At 40.8% G+C, this 24083-nt stretch overlaps 1 protein-coding gene across 1 annotated transcript; it reads left to right on the top strand.

The window, feature by feature from the left end:
• The first annotated feature begins 7664 nt into the window (after positions 1-7664).
• Positions 7665-8855, top strand: LOC131248848 (early light-induced protein 1, chloroplastic-like). Its single transcript, XM_058249323.1, has 3 exons — positions 7665-7874; positions 7952-8041; positions 8382-8855. Exons 1-3 carry the CDS (start codon positions 7758-7760, stop codon positions 8724-8726), a joined length of 552 nt encoding a protein of 183 aa, XP_058105306.1. The 5' UTR covers positions 7665-7757; the 3' UTR covers positions 8727-8855.
• Positions 8856-24083: the final 15228 nt, after the last annotated feature.

Genomic DNA, 24083 nt, shown 5'->3' on the forward strand with positions numbered 1-24083 from the left:
GACAGCTAACAAAATGATACCTCAATAACTCAGAGGCATGTGCTACAACATCCAGAAATATCCATCAATCATCATCAATATGTCATGTATGCATGATTAACCAAACCATTAATAGTCTAATTACAATCAGCCAGTTTAATAAAGCTCAAGGTCACTATGGGGGGTTTGTCACCAGAGTAGGCTGACGGCTCGAGCATAGTGTCCCATTTTACCATCCTCGGCCTATGAGTATACCACCATAGGGTGTGAATAGAACTCATCAACACATGGGCAATCAATTCTCAATGTATGGGAAACTACCATCGTATGCTGAATAGGAATGAAGTGTTGAAAATATTAATGCAGCGATTAAAATGAATTGGTATGTATGATTTAAATGCGAATAAACAACAGCGATAAAAATGTCGAACGATTCATTCCATAGTCAGGTAGGTGAAATCACTCCATAGATGGAAAATCCCATGAATTAAACTGCCAGTAACATAACCTCCATGTTGAGGGTCTAGCCTTATCATAATTAATCTTGTTTCACCCTAAGTACGGACTCTCTTTAAATAGAGGTTTCCCTAGAGAGATTTCAATTCATATGTGTCTTGCAAACAATACAGTAGTATGAAAGGATGACATAGAGATCAAGTAGCGAACTATCTGAAGTGACTAAGGCATGATTCAATAATCAAAGTAAAACTCATGTATTCATATAGTTCAAGAGTCACTTAAGGAATCAAGTTCTAACATTTATGTTGGAGATGTATGATCATAGCTTATCAATTCTAAGACATGTACTCAAGTAAGCTAACCAAGTGATTTAATCAATTCTAAGACATGTATTCAAGTAAGCTAACCAAGTGATTTAATCAATTCCAAGACATGTATTCAAGTAAGCTAACCAAGTGATTTAATCAATTCTAGGATATCATAAAAACTATCCTTGGTCTATTTTAGAGATGGAAAGCTCAAGGGGAGAAGTCATCACCTTTTGGGTCATAGTTCCTCCCTTGATTCCAATTCCCGTGATTAATGTACGGTCCAATACCACATGATTTATCACCTAGGGTCATTTCCAATCAAGAGCTTATATTAGATAAATGATTTCCAAGGCTCCTAGCTATCCAAGCCATCACAAGTAGGTGAGATTATAAGGACCCATCTAAGTGGGAACTGGGCCTACACCTATGTGATCAGGCCCAATAGTTACGGCCCAATACTGTGGCCAAACTAGCTTGACTTTGGCTTGAATTGGCCCAACACTTGTGGCCAAAATAAATGCATGCATTAGCCAATAAATTCATGTACAAAAGCTTGATAGTGTGGTTATATGGGTTATGAGTTCTTCTTTGGAAATTTCCTAAATAAAAATGATGGGATCATGTTCACACTCTCCAAAGTGCAACTTCTCCAGGCCCATCTACCTAATGATGGGATCATGCACACTTAAGCTACCTAGCTAAGGTCAGGCAGAGTAAATCTTGCCTTTTAGTAGGCTCAAGCCTACGCCCCATCCCCAACAATCATAGGTTCTAAAAATGCCACCATGGGCTAGCTTAGGCTGAGTCTAGATTCAGCCCAATGCACACTGAGCACAAGCAGTCGGCTATCCTGGACCACTTTCATCCTTATTACTGAAGACTAATTTCTCATATTGTAATTACCCATATGTTCAAACCACATGGGGCCCACCCATAATGAATTCAAACTTTTAATTTGGTGGGGCCCCTTATTTCCACTTTACACACAAAGGATTGTCCAGACCCGTAACTCAGGTTGGATTTTGGGATCCAAGCCTAACATGTTGGCCAGGTTGGATGACACTCAAACTTCACGATGGGGCCCAGCAACTAGGCTGGATTGGACCTAGTTCAGCCCAATGAGCTAGAGCTCATTCATGACCCAGAATCTAGGCGGTCTCAATACCTTTGGGGCCCACAGAGTTTTAACTGAGTGTGGCCCATTGAGTCTAAACTTAGTGTGGCCCACTGAGTTTTAACTCAGGTGCGGCCCACTGAGTCTGAACTGGGTGTGGCCCACTAGTTATGGCTGGGTGGCACGCTAAGTCAAAGTTCGGTTCGACCAGACCATTACATTGCTAGTGCGTGGGGTGTTGGACTCAGTGGTTACACAGCTGAGCCAGCTTGCACATTAGCTGGATATTATAGTGGCATGAACTCTAACCTGATGAAGGGTCTTCTGGGTGCCTGGATTGGGTCTGGGTCATCCGTTTGAAGGCTGCTATTGGAAAGGAATGTGGACAACAACACTCGCTGCTAGATCTAAACAACAAGCTGAGCTGACTCGATCCAACTTGGCGATCATGTAGCTTCTTTCTATTCTTTTCTTTCTCACCCTCTCACCCTCTCTCCTGGGGTGGTGCTACAAGTCCGTGCTGACCCAACTCAGTCCGAGTTATGCGGGCTAAGTTGATGCAGTGCAGCACTAAGTCCACACAACCACTCTCCTCTCTCTCTCTCTCTCTCTCTCTCTCTCTCTCTCTCTCTCTCTCTCTTCTCTCTGGCCTTGGTGAGGATCCCGAGGTAGACGGGTCTTACTTATAGGCATAGGGCGAGCTCAAACGGTCCATCAACGGTTAGGATAGGTGGTTGTATTCTCTTATTTTCCCTTGGTTTTCATGTGCATGGGGCCCATCCATCACAAGGTATGGATTACCACAGTCGTGACTCACCGAAAAAGTACTTTTGATTAGCTAGTGGGGCCCATGCCATCCCAGTGGGTTTTCAGTTTAACAGGGAAGAGGGTGAGACCATTAATGGCGGATTTTTGCCTGTGGGATATCGGGACAATCTGGTCCATCTAGCAGTTCGGATGGGGCCCTAGATCACTGAAGGGCCCACTTTTTAGGCCGTTCATCGGTGTTTCAAAACATATCACTAGATTCTCTACCTCTCATTATCTTCTCGTGAGATGAGAAGATCCTGGCTTCCAAACTGTTGGTGCCCTAAAGGGGACACCCGAGATTAGTCCACGCGGCCTAGTGAGGGCTTGGATCGAGCCAGTTCCCCTTTCCAAAAGTGGGAATGTCACACCCCAAACCCAGAAATTGGATTCACAGGAATCCCAATCGCTGAATTCGGTGCTGACGGCCTCCGTAGTATCCCATTCTCGGCTCCCAGTACCCATATGCCAGGTTCCGATCTTGGAATCCTACAAGGCGGATTTCCAGTGTACATTTTACTCATAAGAAGCATAATCACAAGTATACCCAAATCACAAAGGCAACATCATCATCACACATCCACTAATATAAATATTTGAATACAGTGCTAAAAGGGAAATACATGTGCCAAAAATCAAAGCTCCAGAAGTCCGCTGCATGCTCCAAGCTCAACACTGTTGCAACCTAACGCCACCTGCACACATCTATCATGCAAAAGCTTATAGAAAGCTTAGATGGTGATGAAAGTGTGTGCACAAAGCAAGTGCCAAGTAAGTAATATCAGAGTAATCAGAGTAAGTGGAAATACTAACAAGCCCATAAATCATACAATATCAAAAATACTGGCAAGTTCATAAATCATACGATATCAGAGTAATGCCAAGACATGTTGATAGGTCCAGGAGTCATACAATATCAAAGTATGCAATACAGATCAGTTATGCAAATAAGGAGTCATAAATAACCAAATATCAGATGCCATATCTAGACCATATAATTGTAGAAATACAGTAACCCAAAATGTCATATGCTACGGATGTAATGCAATATGCGGTGTGAATGGAAAGACCATGCTGGAGTGTGAAGTCGGGATGATAGTACGTGGTATCGCAGGCTATGGGTTCTATCACAAAGGACTTCTATCCAAACCAGTCTCATACCTAAATTTGGATAGTCAAACTCAATTGGTAAACTCCTGATCTCAGGTTAGTCACGCGCCCCAACCGAAATCCTGGCCATTGCGAAGGTACACGTAACAAATAGTTGCGCACCACCAGCCTGAGTGGATAGTGAATGAATGAGTATACAACTCCTGCTCAATAAGTCCACATATTAGTACAGTTCATCTTTGGGATCATCATCGGGGTCTAGTACACTCTACATGCAACTGCCGCCCACTGATGTGCGACCATGCAAGTGGAAGAGACCTCACCATCCGCTTGGCCAGTAATCAGCCAATATTTACCCGACACGTCGATAGCGGACCCATTTACAAGCTAGTCAAACTCAGCCTAGTTATGCCCCCTACCCTAGGGCAAGTAAGGCCACACCCTCTCCCAACCGACCACAATGCAGTGGGAGACGCGGCCTCCTGGTATTCAGCACTTGGGCGCTCATGTATCCACTCAGTCTCAACGTTGGGGCATCCTCTGGTACTAAGAGGGTTTAGGAATTTTCACCCAGGGCCATCTATGGCAGCCCGATGCCAGTAATAGATTTTCGGTGTCCCATATGGCCATCCACGATATGCCTGTGGAGGCTACGGCCCTGATGTGGCTAGGGCGTACAGTAATCACAATGCAAGATGCATGAGTCATACATCAATCCTGTGCATACCGTGCGCTCATGTGAGATAACCTCCGCCTATCTGGGAGTCTCATAACAACCTACCCAATGTCATATGCAATGGTCAACCACATCTCATAACAAACATGCAGATGATGCGTATGGGCATGTATCATGATGCTATGCTGTCACATACTCATAATCGGTATTAGTAATCGGCATCAATAATCGACCTCAACAACGTGGACATTCAACCAACATTGCCCCCAAGGAATGGCCCACATAGAGCTTAACATATAGTGGTGTAGTAGTTGGGTCCTGCCGTGTACTGAGGCAGAGGGTGCACTTTCTGGTATTTGCATGTGCGGGTTCGTAAGGGATGATGTCCTACACCATCAGGCGTAAACACCTATGCATGCATTGAATCGAACAACACAGAACTAACAAAAGAAATGTGCCATTTAAACAAGTCAATTTGAATGGCAGATCTGAAATATTCATGCATCTTTTTACATGGAGAGAGATACATACCTCTGGAACAGTGGCAGAATCAGAGGTCCAATTGCCTTTCTCTGGATTCGTATCTATAATCAGATTGCCCTCTTCATTCAAAACCGACAAACCTTGTCAAACAAACTAGATATTAAAATTTTCGGTTTATGTTCTCAGGTAGTAATCAGATCTCAAAAATCTACTACAAAAACCAAACGATCTATAAAATAAAATTTTAAAAAAAGTAATAATGAAAACACACGAAAAGCAATCCGATCTACAAATGGAAAAACAAAAAACATAGAGAAAATATGAAGATCTACAACCAAACAAACCTCTTTGAAACAAACAGATCCATTTTTTATGAGCTTAATTAGATCCAGAACCAAAAACAAAAAATCGCAGGACAAAAAGAAAAACAATAAGAACTGCAAGGTGAAACCCTCAAAAATACAAAAACTCTAAATCATGATCTGACGTACCAAAAGCACTCTTAAAAACCACCAAATGAAAGTACATGTTGAATGAGGGTTTTGCAGCAGATTAAAACTAGCAAGAGAGAACCTCAAAACTCAAGTAGCAAAGATCCAAACCCTACCTCCGTAGTTGATAAGCACTAGCATGGGTGCAACATAGAAAACCTTTAAGATCCGAGTCTTTTTTGCAGGCAGCAAGAGAGAGTTCCCCTACTGAATGAGGATTTTTTTCATATTCTTTTTGGATTTTATCGGTCTATGTATTATACTCGATATCAGTTTACTTTGAATTAATTAGGAACGGCTTAAAACCGTATCTAAACCAAAATAGATAGCCATTCCTTGTTAATGATTTTGTTGTAGTGTAAGCTAGAGCGGGAGAAAACAAAAGAAAAACATAGAGCGAGAGGAAAAAATAGAGAGCAGAAAGAGAGAAAAATACAGAGTGGGTCTGAAGGTTGGTGTTCACCTATAGATGCTGCTCGAAGTGTCTTAAAGAATTTCAATGTGCTGACGTGCTGCACGACATAGAAAATAAAACGGTCATTAAAGAAATCATTGAAACTAAGAGTTTATCTATCTTTATTTAATTCACATTATACTCCACACATTCCAAGTGCATCAGCTATATGCACATTTCCTTATATCTCACTTTATTTGCCAACCTAGGATCTTAAATCTTGCGAAGCAAGACTGCTTTGCATTTTATTTTATTTATTGCATTTTTACTTTATTTGCTTATCCGCGGTCACTTGACTCTATGATGTAAGGCTAGATAGTTTTTTTTTTCGCATGCCCAACCCTTATGGGTTATGCGAAGCACTACCAAATATAAAATGCCAAAACTCCGTTAAATCCCACAAATTTGTAAAATCTTATGAAGTAAATACCACACATTATACAGGTGGAAAATGATACTTAATCCAATTTTTTTCCGTCACTGAGACCATTAGAATCTGCAGTTATAGACAAATCGTGGGATTCACTTGAGTTAAGGAATCATAAGAGTCCATGAACCCTAAGTGATTTTACGATTTCTAGCTGGCCGTAGATTTTATGCTTTTCTTTTTTCTTTTTTTTCTTTTTTTTTTTCAGTTAGACTTTTTTTTTTTTTTCTTTTTTTGGATTAGCTTATCAGTACACACTCCACTGTTAGCCACCCCCACGAGGGATCGATACCAAGGCCTCAAGTGTTGAAATGAGGTATGTCAACTCAGTCTACTAGTTGAGCTATGGATTCAGGTGTTTATCAGTTAGCTTGTTAGTACACACAACATTGTCAGTTCACACTTCACTATTAGCCACCCCCACTAGGGAATCGATACCAAGACCTAAGTGTTGAAACGAGGTATCTTTACTCAGTCTGCCACTTGAGCTATGATTTGAGTGTCCATAGATTTTATGCTTTATTTGGCTAGTGACAACTCCGAATCAAATATATTTTTACACCCAATTCAATAACATACTTTCGATACATTAATAAATCAATACCAAAATCAAAGAATTAAAAGCACCGCTAGTTCACATTATACCACAGAGGCATAAGTAAGGACCTAATGAGTTTTTAACCGTGCACACGCAATTACCATCCTTTTGCCTGTGCGCTCCAGCTGATGATTGGATCTACTTAATTTTTTGACAACATGCCTTAAAATGAGCTTTTAAATAGGATGGAGAGTGTGGATGCAAGGAAAATACACCATGTTGGACCCCACAATGAGGGATTCATCACCCACCTGGGTGGATCCGGATCCACCGAAGCCGATCCCGTCCAGTGGCGACGTGGCTACTCCGATTCCGAGAGGTAAATGCAATGATTCAAACGAGACGGTAGGCGTTTGCAATTGTCTAAACTTATTTTCAAAATAAATCCAATTCATACTGCAAATTTATTATGTTAACCTTGGCTTTTGGTTTGTAGTCTATCTATAATAGGTGAAAAAGGATGAACGGTTTCGATCAACTGATTGTCTCTTAACAGTGGCTGGACGGGAGACCACGTACTACTAAGAGCAATGAACCGCCACCTACGAAACAACACCAGTAAAACCTCGAACTCTCCCGACCTCTTGATGTGACGCGGATTGAGTGGGAGCCCGATGGCCACGCCATCGCCTCAAGTCATGCGACAACGGGCCCGTCCACGTGACAGAGATAGTACGCAACAAAGTGAAAGGCGACGTTGCTGCATCTCAGCCTCAGCTCGCATGCCTTTTCCCTCTATATAACACGACACTCCTACCCCCAAATCCTTCCAACACAATCAGATTCTTCGCCAAAGACATCTCCTTGTACCGACGCCACCCTTCTCAGATTTCGTTACAATTTTCGAAATGGCCACGTCAGCACCTCTGCAATTCCTCGTGGCAAACTCCTTGATCCGTGCCAATTCCAAGCATGTGCCACGTCAGCTGATGGCCAGAAGCACGCAAGTCCGATGCCAGGTTGAGGTAAGATATTATACATGTGGATTATTAATGTAATATTTCATATTTTTTCGTGCATTATTTATTTTCTGAGCTGGCAGGATCGCTCACCGGCGCCATCAACGCCATCCAAGCCTGGGAAGATCCCTCAAACCCCGCCACCTCAGACCCCTTCCCCTGACCCAAAGAAGGTAAGACTGGCACACATGTACCCAACGCTAGGTTAACTACTCACGCGTGCCAATTCGGCACACGCGTGTGGGACCAAATCGCTTATCAGGTGGGCCCCACTGTGTATGTCCGTGGACCGGAACAGCCAGTTTAGCGGGTTTTTCTGTGTAGGAAAAAGTTCGACTACTGCAAGAAATTTGACTGACGGTCCATACATGAGATGTACATGTGTAGCACATGAGTGGGGCATGACTGATGAATAGCGTTGATGTCTCACACGCGTCACGTTAGTAAGTTAGTGATTGGCACGTATGAGACGGTGTGTCCATGTACTCAACTGCTCATTTCCTTGTAATACAGGGCAGCACCAAGTTCACGGACGTTTTGGCTTTCAGTGGGCCTGGACCTGAGATAATCAACGGGAGGCTGGCGATGGTTGGCTTTGTATCAGCGATTGGAGTAGAGCTGGCCAAAGGTGATGGGGTAGTGGCCCAGCTGGCAAATGGAGGGCTGCCGTGGTTTGTGGGGACCACCATCGTGCTCTCTCTTGCTTCCTTGATACCCTTGTTTAAGGGTGTGAGTCCGCAGTCGAAGTCAGATGGATTGATGACCTCGAATGCTGAGCTGTGGAACGGGAGATTTGCGATGCTGGGTTTGGTGGCACTTGTCTTCACCGAGTATCTTACGGGTGGAGCCCTTGTGTAGGCTCAGCGCGGCCCGGTGTTAATGTGCAATGTTACAGAGTTTAATCGTCCACACCTTAGTTTGGATAGATACACGAAAAAATATTGTAAAATCCCTTTTATAACGATGGCAAGGCATTTCAAGTATAAATTGCTTCTTTGACATAACGTTATGATTCTTAAACTAGTTATTAACCAGTGGGGAGGCTCAGGTTACATATTTGCCTCCGGACTATGATTGTGTTGTGTAGAGCACAGCACCAAGTTCGGTACTGTGTGGCCGTCGCAAATCTATGTCGCCGCACCACACCACAACTGAAGTTTTGGATGAAGTTCATATTTATCTTTTCCCTTGTCCACGTCCTGAAACCTTACGAGCCGACCTTATGAGCCCGGGAATGTTACAACCGTGTGTGTCAGTCATTATGCCATCTCTTTTCTGTTGCGTTATTTGCTTGAGCTTTGAATCCGTTTCATTTTTGACTCATTTTTTAAAATAATATTTAACTCTTTTCCCTTTACCCGGTACATATGTGGGTGCTGTGGCATTGGGGTGTGCCCCGTATCACATCACCTCGATTGTGTCTTGACGTCACCCAATTCTGACAGACCCATCATAACTTGTGTTATATCCGTTGTTGATTCATGTGGCAAGATTATTTAAGGGCATGAACCCAAAAGTAGACTGATCCAAAGCCTGAGTAGACCATGCCGAGGAAAGCCAAGGGACAATTATGCCTACCATTGAAATCCTTCCGAGTATCCACCATTTTATTTGCCATCCAACCTGATCATAAGGTCAAGTTGGAGGAAAGTAAAAAACAAAAAACAAATATGAGCTTAATTTCAAACTACTATGACTCTCAAAAAGTTAAGTTTTTAACGGTAAGGGTGAGCTTTGAATCAGCTTCAATTTTGGGCTTACAAAAAGTTTTTAATGGGAAGCGTGAACTTTGGATCAGCTTCAATTTTGGGCTTACAAAAAGTTTTTAATGGGAAGCGTGAGCTTTGGATCAGCTTCAATTTTGGGCTTATATTTAAAATGATCTCGCCAAATTTACGAATGGTTTGGATATAACATATATATAACGGTGGGGCTGCAAAATTTGATGACGTCAACATGCCACAAAGGTGGTGTTGGCACACCACGACGTGTTGTACACCCGGCATTCTGAGTCAGATTCCTAAACTCTCTATTCACTCTTGGGTGGATCAAGTTCCATATCTTCCTCCTCCCAGGAGGTGTTAGCAACTTGGGCTATGGTTAAAAGATTTGCCGACTCCACCAGACTGATGGCACAAGTGTACCCGTGACTAGCTGTAGGACAGAATGGGTCTTAACTCGCGTGATTCGGTGGTGCCTCGTATTATCTTACTGGACTGGATCGGACCGAGTCGCAGTCAACTGGGAAGAATCGCATCAAACTCATCAGAGTTTTAGAACCATGCTAGGGCCACTTCCATGTAGTTTTTAAACCAGACGTGTTAACCTGATTAAGTCAACTTGGCTAGGTCACTAGAATGATTTCAGTGATTGTGCCTTGTGAGGTCGGTAATGGGAGAGGTTCATCAAACCCAACCTATGACCCAAGCTTGACCCACTTAAAATTCATCAACACCAAGCCCGACCGGGCTGAAGTCAATTAATTATAATTGAGTCGGGCTCAATCAAACCTGACCCAAACCAGCATGCACGTGCTAGGGTTTAAAAACGGAACATTGGCAAATGGCAAAAAGTTTGCTGGTCACTGATATTTAGTGGATATAGACAAACATACATACATCTTGTCTATGTATCTGTACTACAAATTTCAAGAAAAGACAGTTGATGGAGATATCACCTCGCTCTCAATTGCCTCGAATAGCTGTTCAAATGTAATAGTTTAAATTTTCCATTATAAACTGTAATTGAATCCTTCTAGCGGTCTGTAATGGGGTTTACCTCCTCAGGGCAGAGGAGATGTGGTACGGTTTGGATGCCACAAGCAGTGGAATTACCGCTTGAGCGGTCGAGTGGGCCACTCGATCAATCGAGTGTTTCTCGACTCAAAGTCCAGCGAACAAATTGGTTTGGAACTCCGTGGTGCTTGACCAGTCAAGGGATGCGCTCGACTAGTCGAGTGGGCCGCTCGACCGGTCGAAGTTACGTAAATTCGTGTCCGAACTTTGTGTGGACTGCGGAAATTTGAGGCGGTTTCGCAAGAGGTGTGGAGGGGAGTTTCCTAAACTATAAATATGGGTCCCTAGGACTTTTCTAGATGATGCAAGAGGGTTTCCTAAAGCTTTACAAGGGTTTGCTAAAGGGTTTAGGGCTATCAAAGGCGTAAGAGAGAGAGAGAGAGAGAGAGAGAAGAAGAAGAAGCTTGTGGGAGGGAGATTCTGCTCGTAGAGGTGATCTACTGTGCACTGGACATCTCAACGCTTCTACGTCCTCGTAATTGATTAAATCTCTCTGTTTTTCTTTATTCTCTTATTGTTTATCCACTCCTGCATGAGTGAAGAAGATTTGATCTAAGCGGTGTATGCTTGTGATCGGTTATAACATTCTACTTCATAGTGGATTGTTGATCTGGACGAGGTCCCGTAGTTTTTACCTCTTTGAGGGTTTTCCACGTAAAAATCTCATGTCGTGTAGTTTGTGCTTTGATTTATTTCATTGCTTTATTATCTCATAATTCTGGTGTTTTTGAGAGGCTATATCCTAAGGTTTTGTGCAACGGCCCCCAACAAAGTGGCATCGGAGCATTCAGCTTGGTTGAACAGGGTGGGATCGATTCTAAATTATAGAAGGTGGCTCATTAAGGATGATCAGTGATCAGTGTTAATGGTTCTAACTGGACCATATGGAAGGCTAAGATGGAGGACTTGCTTTATTGCAAGGACTTGTATTCTCCAATCCAAGGCATATCAGCAAAATCAAAGGATATGACAGATGATGATTGAAAAAAGTTAGACCGGAAGGTAGTGGGGTTTATTAGACAATGACTAGACGATTACGTATTCCACCATATGTCTACGAAGACCTCACCTGCTAGCCTATGGCTGAAATTGCAAGAGCTGTATGAGAGGAAGACAGCCGGCAATAAGATTTTTCTAATAAGGCGACTTGTGAATTTCAAGTTCAAAGATGGTGGTTTTGTGGCTGAGCACATGAATGAGGTCAGCCATATATTAAACCAGCTCTCCGCTATGAAGATGGTCCTAGAATTATAGGCTTTGATATTGCTTAGCTTATTGCCTGATAATTGAGAGACATTGGTAATGTCTCTGAGTAACTCCGCGTCAGACGGAAAGGTGTCTATGGAAGAGGTAACTAGTTGTCTCTTCAATGAGGAGACAAGGAGGAAGTCTTAGGGGTCTACTCAGCAAGAAGCCGTTGTGACACAAGAATGGGGGAGAAGAAAGAATAGAAAGAGTGGGAAGGCTCGAGATAAGTCAAGAGGCAAGTCGAGTACTAAGAAGGATGTTGAATGTTGGAATTGTGGCAAGAAGGGTCACTACAAGCATGAATGTCATAAGAAGAAGAATGACAAGAAAGGAAAAGGAAAGGTGAAGTAAGATGAATCAAACTCCACTACGGTCACTTTTGATGGCGACATTGTAGTTATTCTTTCTGCAGATCATGACGTTTGTCTCATGGGTACGAGTTAGGACACCGACTAAGTGATAGACTCGGGAGCCTCTTTTCATATGACTCCACGCAGGGACTTCTTCACAAGCTACAAGTCAGGTGACTTTGGGGCCATGAAGATGAAAAATTCTGGCATATCGAAGATCGTATGGGTCAGTGATATTTATGTAAAGACCGATGTGGGCTGTACATTAGTTCTCAGGCATGTGAGACATATTCCAGACCTTTGCCTCAACTTGATGTGATGGGAAGGTTGGATGATGATGGCTATGAAAGCCGATTTTTTGATGGGCACTGGAAGCTCATCAAGGGTTCATTGATCTAAGCCAGAGGAAAGAAGTGTTACATCCTTTATAAGGCAAGTGTCAGTGTGTGCAAGGGTGGGTTGAACGCATTGGAAGATTCAACTATTGACATGTGGCACAGGCGTCTAAGCAACATTAGTGAAAAGGGGCTTCAGCTACTGGCGAAGAAGCGGCTCCTTCCAGACGTGACAGGTATACCTCTCAAAACCTGTATTAATTGTTTATCAGGGAAACAGCATAGAGTTTCATTTATTAAATCTGCTTCTCATGTTAATAGAGTGCATGCATTAGATTTGGTTTATTTTGATGTTTGTGGTCCTATGAGGACAAAAACCTTGGGTGGGGCATTGTATTTTGTCACTTTTATAGACGATGCATCTAGGAGGGTTTGGGTTTATGTTTCGAAATCCAAGGATGAGGTCTTAGGTGTGTTTAAATTGTTTCATGCTATGGTCGAGAGAGAGATAAGTAGACCATTAAAGTGCATCCGCACTGATAATGGTGGTGAACACATCGGTGACTTTAATGAGTATTATAAGTCTCTAGGTATACGGCATGAACAGACAGTTCCCAACACTCCCCAACATAATGGTGTAGCTGAGCAAATGAATCAAACCATTATAGAGAGAATTAGATGCATGTTATCCCATGCGAAGTTGTTCAAGACGTTCTGGGGAGAAGCAATACACATGACAGTATATTTAATAAATAGGTCTCCATCAGCCCCGTTGAATGGAGAAGTACCTGAGAAGGTATGAACTGGATAAGATCCATCGTACAATCATCTCGAGGTGTTTAGATGAAGGGCATCTTTTCACGTACCTAAGGACGAGAGGTCCAAGCTCGATATGAAGGTCAGGCAATGTGTGTTCTTGAGGTACAATGATGAAAAGTTCGGCTACAAATTGTGGGATCTGACTGAGGAGAAGCTCGTCAGGAGCAGAGACGTAATTTTCTTTGAAGATTAATGAATTGAAGACATTTGTAAGCCAGAAAAGATGCAGCCTAGTTCAGGAGAGCTAGAGAATATAAATCTGGTTATTCCTCCCATGGTGCCTAATGACGGGGGAGTACAACAAGGTACAGAGAATGAGGGACTTCCTATAGAAGATGGACCGGGGGAACAGCCCTCACCTGACCCACCTGTTGAGCCACAGGTGAGGAGGTCATTTAGGGACAAACATCCGTCCAAGAGGTACTCACCGTATGAGTACATTATGCTCACTAATGGGAGAGAGACGGAAGATTATTCTAAGGCCCTAACTAATGAGCATAAGGAGGAGTTGTTAAAAACTATGTAAGAGGAGATGAAGCCCTTACATAAGAACCACACCTATGATATGGTAAAATTGCCTAAGGGCAAGAAAGCTCTAAGCAACAAGTGGGTGTTTAGAAAGAAGATTGAGTAGAAGAATTCACTGACAAGGTTCAAGGCCAGACTTTTGGTAAAAGGGTTCGGTCAGAGAAAATGTATAGACTTCGAGGAGATATTCTCACCAGTGATGAAGATGACATCCATACGGGTGTTTCTTGGGTTGGCGGCTAGCATGGATCTAGAGATAGAGCAGTTAAATGTTAAAACTGCCTTTCTCCATGGTGACCTAGAAGAAGAGCTCTACATGCACCAATCAGAGGGGTTTGAAGTCAACGGCAAAGAGCATATGGTGTGTAGGCTAAGGAAGAGCTTGTATGGGCTGAAACAAGCTCCACGGAAATGGTACAAGAATTTCAACTCGTTCATATTAAAGCATGGATATGATAAAAAGGAGTCGGACCACTGTGTGTTCACGCGCAAGTTCTCAGATGGTGATTTCTTAGTTCTGCTATTATACATTGATGACAAGCTCATCATGTGAAAACACATCAAGAAGATTGACAAGATGAAACAGGAGTTGGGCAAGTCGTTTGCGATGAAAGACTTGGGCTCGGCTAAATAGATCCTAGGGATGGAGATAACCTAAGATAGAAGCATCAGGAAGCTTTGGCTGTCACAAGAACGGTATATTGAGAAAGTCTTCGAGCGGTTCAATATGAATGCAGCGAAGCCGATCAGTACTTCACTGGATGGTCACTTCATATTGAGCGAGAGGCAGTGTCCCAAGACAAAGGCAGAGGTGGATGAGATACATAAGATACCCTATGCGTCAATAATAGGAAGTTTGATGTATGTTATGGTGTATACACGCCCATAGATAGCATATGCAGTTGGTGTTGTCAATGCAATATCATGCCAATCGTGGTAAAGAGCATTGGGCATCGGTGAAATGGATACTGCGGTATCTAAGAGACTCATCCAAGTTGAGCCTATGCTATGGTGACAGAAAACCCGTGTTAGAGGGCTACACAGATGTAGATATGGCAGGTAACATAGACTCCAGGAAGTCTACATCGAGGTTCATGTTCACGTTTATAGGGAGAGCGGTCTCTTAACAGAGCAAGTTACAGAAGGTCGTAGTATTGTCGACGACAGAGGCTGAGTACATTGCAGTCATAGATGCATGTAAAGAGATGCTTTGGATGAAAAGGCTCTACAGGAACTTAGCCTAAAGTAGGAGGAGCACGTGGTTTATTGCGATAGTCAAAGTGCTATACACTTAAGCAAGAATCCAAGTCAGCACTCCAAGTCGAAGCACATAGAGATTCGGTATCACCGGATCAGGGTTACATTGGAACAGAAGGTGTTACGGCTTGAGAAGGTCCACATGGACGACAATGGGTCAGACATGATGACCAAGGCATTGCTCAAGGGGAAGTTTGAGGTTTGTAAAAACCTGGCTGGCTTGAAAAAGCTGAATTCCTCCTAAGTCGAAAAGTGGGATATTTGATGGGGTTTTCCTCCTCAGGATAGAGGAGATGTGGTGCGGTTCAGATGCCATAAGTAATGGAATCACCTCGCTGCTTGACCAGTCGAGTGGTGCTCAACTCAAAGTCCAGCAAGTAAATTGGTTTGGAACTCCATGGTGCTTGACCAGTCGAGGGAGGTGCTCGACTGGTCGAGGACTTTGCTCGACCAGTCGAGGTTACACAAATTCGAGTCCAAACTTTGTGTGGACTGCAAAAATTTAAGGTGGTTTCGCAAGAGGTGCGGAGGAGAGTTTTTTAAAGTATAAATATGAGTCCCTAGGGCTTTTCTAGGTGATGCAAGAGAGTTTCTTAAAGCTTTACAAGGGTTTGCTAAAGGGTTTAGGGCTATCAAAGGTGTGAGAGAGAGAGAGAGAGGAAGCTTGTGAAAGGGAGGTTCTACTCGTAGAGGTGATCTACTGTGCACTCAACATCTCAGCGCTTCTACGTCCTCGTAATCGATTACATCTCTCCATTTTTCTTTATTCTCTTATTGTTTATTCACTCCTGGATGATGAAGAAGGTTTTATCCAAGCGGTGTGTGCTTGTGATCAGTTGTAACGTTCTACTTCATAGTGGATTGTTGATCTGGACGAGGTCCCGTGTTTTTTTACCTCTTTGAGGGTTTTCCACGTAAAAATCTCTTGTGTCATGTGGTTTTTACTTTGATTTATTTTATTGCTTTACTATCCCATAATTCTGGTGTTTTTAGGAGGCTAGATCCTAAGGTTTTGTGCAACAGTCCCCAACAGGTTGCAACTGTTCTTAAGTGTTGGGGGACCACGGAAGCATACATTAATGAATCAAGTGAAGTAATCCAATCATACCAAACAAACACAACCCAAACACTCCGAATTTAATATGGAAAAATTCTTATAGGAAAAATCAAGGCACGAAATGACAAAAAACACTATGAAAGCATAAATTACAAGATATAAAGAGAATAACCGATTTAAACAAGCCTCGAATCTCCCTTTGTAAGCCCTTTAAACCCTAGGAAAAATTTAAAAAGCCTTAGATACCTTTTAATCCCGATTACACCCAAATATATAGCCTCTACAAGAATCTCAATCAAAATCGAAAACAAATCCTAGAAATTCACAAATCTGCAAAAATCTACATAGAATCGATTGATGACATCAAACACACTTTAATGTCTATTCACAACCCCAAGTGTAGGGTCGCGATGTGGTAATAATCTCGGTAAGACCGAGGTCGAATCCACAGGGATTGAAACTTGTATGTTTCTAAAATTAACTAGAAGTAGAACTAGAAGAAGGTGTGAAACTAATTCTGAAGTATTTGATAAAGTAATTGTGAATAGAATAATTAAAACTAAGAATTTAAAGGTGAGAACTAGGGTACCAAGGATCCACTTGTACTGATCAAGGAGCCCTCTTGCTTGATTCAAGTAACACAATTAGAATTGGAGTCATATCCTATCCAATTGAAAAATATATCAACAAAACCAAATCTGAACTTCCATTTACCTAATTCTCAATGAAAGAGAACTATGATAATTGGCAGGGATTCCATCACCAAACCATGCTCAGGTGACAATGACAAACAACAAGATTTACCAATCCCATAATTTCAAATCAGGAAAAGAATATACTCAAAGCTATTGCAGATCCACTATAATTTAAGTCACAATAAACCATGAAAAACTGAAAGTATTCCTTAAATATCAAATTAGAATCAATGGAGTTCAATATAAACATGAATCAAAGCAATAGAAATATCTCATCATGCTATAAGCTTCACCTCTTAGCCCTAGTTAAGAGGTTTAGCCAACTATAGACATGATTGGACCAAAGTCTCTTAAGAAAAACATGAAAACAACTAATGAAGAGGAAAAACTCTTGGCGACGGCTTCTCCACCCTTTTGCTCAACTCCTTAAACCCTAGAAGATGTCTAAGAACATCCTAGGGAATCCTATTTATAGTTGTGGAACTCCAACTTTCATACCTAGTTGAAAAACTCTAGAAACCGCCTCAAATTTATGTAATTTGCTAAAATAGACTTCACTTTGCGCAATTTCACAAAATGACCCAGAGTTTCAGAATATATTTTTTCAGGACGATTTTAGGATTCCTTTTCTTCACTTCAAATCTTTGATTCTCTTCATTCCTCACTTATTTTTCATGGATCTTTGGTATGTGAATTCTTCAATCTTAGTCTCCTAAGATCTATCCCTTGCCTTGGTGATTCTTGAACATCAAATCTATGCTTTTAGCACCTTTTTCATTCCAAGCTCTTAAATTCACCTTGCAACACAAACACGAGTAAAATAGAACATTAAGTATTATCATGTTCATAAAATCAAGATATAAATGGGAGATAATATGTAATATTTGACCCTCAACATAATCCCCAGCCAGCATTTTGCTAGTCCCAGGCAAAGTATGCGAAAAATATTTCGAGAACCACATGATAATTTCTATAAGCTCAAGTGGTTAAAAAACAATCCAGATAATAGAATTCTAAAATACATCAATGTAGTGCATTACCTTCTCCTAAACTCTAGCACTCGATAAGTTTTATAATCAAGTTTAAAGCATTAATCCTCCAATTAGAACAATTCTAAACAATGAGTTTCATGGGTGAAGGTTAAATTCTTCACTTTCATGATAACATTGATAATTAAAAGAGCATCCAGGACAACCAAAACCTAATTCGAAACTTACCTTATAGTTCATCTTTTAATTCCCTCTTTTATTCCTCCATCTTTTGATTTTTCCATTGATGGCTTTCACGTTATGTCAACCTTTTTAAAGATCTTTAATAGGTGGCCTTTTCGAAGACAACTATTTTTTAGCTAGGTATTATTATTATTATTATTTAAAATTTGATGGACAAATTCCCCAGGTGGGTTCCTTTCATGTTAAATAATTACCAAGTTAACAATTCAATGTTGACTGAAGCTTTAATGTGACTACTAGATGGGGCATGTGAAATCATGACTCGATCAATGTTTAAAACTTCTACTCATGGATTAATAACTCGAAATTAACTTTGAAATCTCCAAGTAACTGAATCCAAGGGATATAAATCATCAACATGAAGCATCTTATACTATTTTTCAAAAAAAAAAAAAATCAATTTTCTACACTTTTTTTTTCGCAATTTTTGTTCAAAAACTAGGAGAACAACTAATTAGGTAACCTAATCCCCCATCCCTAACCTAAAATCTACATTGTCCTCAATGTTAAAAAAAAAAAAAAAAAAGAAGCATATAATGCAAGAGAGACAACAAAAAGAAAAGGGAAGTGATGGAAGGATGGTACCTGAAGAGGGAATTTTAAGGCTTTTCCAATGATCTCAGTATGAAGATAGGTTAGCATATAAGACTCGAACAGATAATAAGAAAACTATCCTAAAACAATGGAAAGAAAACTATTATATATAGTGAATAGCAGTAAACCTAACTACACCTCTGTCAGACTAGGTCAATCCTGGTAAACAAGATCATTCAGAGGTATGGACATGTCCTCTGAATCAAAATTTTCAACAAATGACTTTAAACAGTGTCCATTTACTTTGAAATCATTGTCATCGTTTGGATTCCGAATCTCAACGGCCCCATGAGGATAGACATTAATAACAGTGAAAGGGTCAGTCCAACGAGATCTGAGTTTACCTGAAAAGAGATGTAATCGAGAATTGTATATAAGGACTTTCTAATCTGGTGTGAATGATTTTCAAAGAATGTGTTGGTCATGAAACACCTTTATTCTATCCTTGTAAATTCTCGAGTTCTCGTATGCATCGTTCTGGATTTTCTCAAGTTCATGCAATTGAAGTTTACGCAGCGAGCCAACATTATCCAAATCAAAGTTCAGATTTTTAATCGCCTAATAGGCCCTATGTTCCAACTCCACAGGTAAGTGGCAATCCTTCCCATAGACAAGTTTAAAGGGAGACATTCTAATAGGAGTCTTAAATGCAGTACGGTAAACCCATAAAGCATCGGCCAAGCGGATTGACCAATCCTTGAGGTCAAGGTAAACCATTTTTTCCAATATATATTTAATTTTTCTATTGGAAATCTCAGCTTGTCCACTTGTTTGTGGGTAGTATGGAGTTCTTACTTTGTGAGAGATGTCATATTTCTTCATTAAATTTGCGAATGGCTTATTGCAAAAGTGTGATCCTCTATCACTAATGATGGCTCGAGGCATTCTGAATCAGGAAAGGATGTTTTCTTTTAAGAATTTAATGATGGTTTAATGGTCAATGTTCCGGCATAGGATCACTTCAACCCATTTAGTGACATAGTCTACTGTTAGCAAAATATATAAATTTCCAAAGGATTGGGGAATGGTCCTATGAAATCGATGCCCCATCAATTAAATGCTTCTATGATAAGAATAGGGTTTAAAGGCATCATATTTCTATAGGACAATGGTCGCAATTTCTGACAACGTTCACAAGCTTTGCAAAATTCATGAGTATCCCTAAACATAGTGGGCCAATAAAAGTCGTACTGCAGAATTTTGGCCATGGTCTTTTTAGTAGAAAAGTGACCACCACAAGCCTAAGAGTGACAAAAAGAGATGACACTTTAGTGTTCATTGTCTGGCACACATCTCCTTAAGATTTGGTCTGAGTAATATTTGAATAAATACGGATCATCCCAGAAGAATTTGCGTACCTCGGTAAACAATTTCTTTTTATCTTACGTAGTCCAATGTGTCAGCGTGGAACCTATGGCAAGATAATTAGCAATATCCACGAACCAAGGTGATTGAGAGACTTTAAAGAATTGTTCGTCAGGGAACATGTCATTTATATGTGTCATCTCAAGGGAATCAGAGAGATTAAGGCAGGAAAGGTGGTTAGCCACTACATTTGCTACTCCCTTTTTATCTTTTATTTCTAAATCAAATTCTTGGAGTAAAAGGATCCATCTTATCAAGTGGGGCTTAGCATCATTCTTAAAAAGAAGATAATTGAACACCGCATGATCCATGTAGATAATGATCTTGGATCCAATCAAGTAGGACCTAAATTTGTCCAAAGCGAATACTACGGCTAAGAGTTCCTTTTCCGTAGTAGTGTAATTCACTTAGGTAGGATTTAAGGTTCTACTTGCATAATGTATAACATAGGGCCTCTTATCTTTTCTTTGACCTAATATTGCCACAAAAGCATAGTCGAATGCATCACACATAAGTTCAAAAGGGATGCTCCAATCGGGTGGCTGCATGGTAGGTGCGGTGGTTAACATGCCCTTGAGCTTAAAAAAAGCTTTCTGGCATCGCTCAATCCACTCGTATGGTACATTCTTTTGAAGTATATTGCATAAAGGATGAGAGAGGTGACTAAAGTCCTTTATGAATCTTCTGTAAAATCCAACATGTCCTAAGAAGGATCGTACATCACGTATGTTCTTGAGTGGAGCTAAGTTAGAGATAAGATCAATCTTAGCCTTATCTACCTTAATTCCTTTGGAAGATATGATATGTCCCAGGACAATTCCCTTACGAACCATAAAGTGTCACTTCTCCTAATTAAGTACCAAATTCTTTTCCTCATATCACTTCAGCACATTTTTAAAAATTTTCAAACATTCGCCGAAGGATGGATCAAAGACTAAGAAGTCATCCATGAAGACCTCTAAATATTTTCCTACCATATCAGAAAAATACTCAACATACATCACTGAAAAGTGGCGGGAGCATTACATAGTCCGAATGGCATCCTTCGGTAAGCAAAAGTATTGTAAGGACATGTAAATGTCATCTTTTCCTAATCTTCAAGGGCTATCTCGTTGTAGCTCGAATATCCATCAAGGAAACAGCAATAGGAATGACCAGCTAACCTTTTCAAAATTTTATCAATGAAGGGCAAAGCAAAGTGGTCTTTCCTCGTGACAGTATTCAACCTCCTGTAGTCAATGCACATTCTTCAACCGGTAGTAATCCTAATTGGCACGAGTTCATTGTCGGCATTGGCTACGATGGTAATTCCTAACTTTTTAGGACCACCTAAGTTGGACTCACCCATTGCCTATCGGATATTGGGTATATGATACCCACATTTAATAGATTAAGAACATCGGCTTTAATCACTTCCTTTATCTTTGGATTTAGTCTACGTTGTGGTTGCCGGGAGGTCTTTGCATTATCCTCAAGATAAATGTGGTGAGTACAAATCAAAGAGTCAATTCCCTTAAGGTCCGCAATTGACCATCTAAGGGTTCCTTTGTGCTCAATGAGAGTAGAGATAACCATACTCTCCTGTTCTTGCTCCAGGTGAGAAGAAATCATCAAGGCTTAGTTGTTTGTAGACTGACTAAGGAATCAAATTTAAGCTCGCTCCTAAATCAAGAAGTGCAGGCTCAATCCGATAATTCTCAATTACACAAGTGATGGTTGGGCTACCAGAATATTTGTATTTTTATGGTACATCTTGCTTTAGGATGGCACTCACTTTTTCTATCAAAAAAATTTTCTTTTTAATACTTTGTCGCCTTTTGGTCGTGCATAGGTCTTTTAAAAATTTAACATATGAAGGAATTTATTTCACAGCATCTAGAAGAGGGATGTTAACCTTCACTTGTTTAAGCACCTCGAGAATGTCCTGAGAGTTAGGAGAGGTTTGGTGCAACCAACCGTTAGGGGAATGGAGCAATCGGCTTGCTTTGAAGTTTCGGTTCTACCTCATGTGGAGCATCACTACGTTTATCAATTTCATCTACTTTCGGGTCATTAGGCTTTCTAGCCCTTACCATAATAGATTTTTCAACTATCTTCCCACTCCTAAGAGTGGTGATAGAATTAGCTTGCTCCATTGAATTTGAAGAGCTTGGTTCACTAACTCCGTATTGCGGTTTAGGGTTGGGGATAGGTTGAGCTAGAAGTATCCCTTTCTCCATAATTGTAACACGTGAGTCTATCTTTTGGATGACCTTTGTGAGTTCTTGTAAGGCTTGAAGAGTACTTTGCTGGATAAGCTCTTGAGGGTTTTGAACCAATTCCTCTCGAGGTTTCTATTGATTTAATAATTGATTAGGGATACCTTGAGGTGTAGCCGATTGTCCAGTCACTACAGGAAATTTCTCTTTTACTTACGACATAATTTGTCGTTATTTTATCTTTTTTCGTCAGTAATGATTATTACTAACGAAATCTTTCGTCGGAAAGATCGTCGTAATAAGACCGTGGCTAAAGGCTTTTCCCGATGAAATATGACTTCATGGGCAATGATAAAACAAATACTGACAACTAAAATCGTCAGCAAAACATGTTACTTTAAGTAGGAAAAAACAATATATTTCGTCGGTAAACATAGCTTATACCGACGAATATCTTCGTCAGCATATGCCCTCTATTACCGACGAATTATTTCGTCAGTATATCTCATATAGATTGTTGGTATAAATTTTTGTATTAATTTTTACTTACGAAAGATTTCGTCGATATAAGTTTTGGACCTACTATTACTAACGAAATATTTCATCAGTAATAGTCTTTTCCTTCCCGGTTTCATTTATTTTCAAAATTTAGAAAAAAAAATTCCTGATATACACCAGTTACAATACATTTTCATCATATTTACATCAACATCCATCCAAACACAAACTACATCAATCCAAACACAAACCACATCCATCCATACACAAACAATCCTATCCACATCCACATACAGCCCACATTCATTCACGCACAAATACATATAAGTTTAACATTCTTATATAAAATAAATCATAAAAAAATAAAAAAATCATGAAGATGAAAGCGGAGGTGGTGGAGCATCAGTGGTAAAGCGTGCAGCGAGAGCCTGAAACATCTCCTGCATCTGTCGCTCGTGCTCCACCTGCATCTCCTCGATCCTCGTCTCCTGCTCCTCCCGTCGCCTCTTCTCCTCTCTCCTCCTCTGCTCCTCCTCATCCCTACATGTCTGCTCCTCCTCCCTCGACCTCTCTAGCTGCTCTTTGATCTCATTGGCAACGACCCGTGGCTACTGAACCTCTCTCTCTGCAATATCAGCTCGGCGTAAGGCGCTCTCTCCAACGACGGATCGACTGGAGGAAGCTCTAGTGAGTGCCATGAGCTTGGCACTATAGCCAAGCCCAAGCACATATCCAGAACAGGTGCCAAGCACCTCGTTCAGGATATCTGGCTCACTCCGCTGACTACCATCGGGAGTGGGCTGACTGCGTATGGTGTCCATCGCTGCTTGTAATGAAAATATATGAATTTTCATAATAAATCATATTATTATAATTCAATGCAATTAAATTTTATAATATAAGAATTTTTACCCAATTCTCGCTGGCTCTAGAATGAACCCAACATCTCGTCGCCTGCCGACAGTGAGTCCCTCTGTAGATGTCTACTGGTTCAGGCTCCTGGCCGGAGACGAAATCTCGCTGCGCAATTGAAAAGACAATACAGTTAACATAAATACATGGAAAGAATATATCAACTTAATAATCACCAGTAATTTCATACCATGTTATAACGATGTTGTACAAATGACTTTGAACTATCTACGTGGTTCACTTGTAACTTTTTTCTGTTCGTGGAATTTATTCTGCTCCTCTTCTGAATACATTATTCATAATACATTGTTATTAATTGTAAATTTAATTGT

The sequence above is a fragment of the Magnolia sinica genome, chromosome 6 (assembly GCF_029962835.1).
Source record: "Magnolia sinica isolate HGM2019 chromosome 6, MsV1, whole genome shotgun sequence".
NCBI classification, from domain to species: Eukaryota; Viridiplantae; Streptophyta; class Magnoliopsida; order Magnoliales; family Magnoliaceae; genus Magnolia; species Magnolia sinica.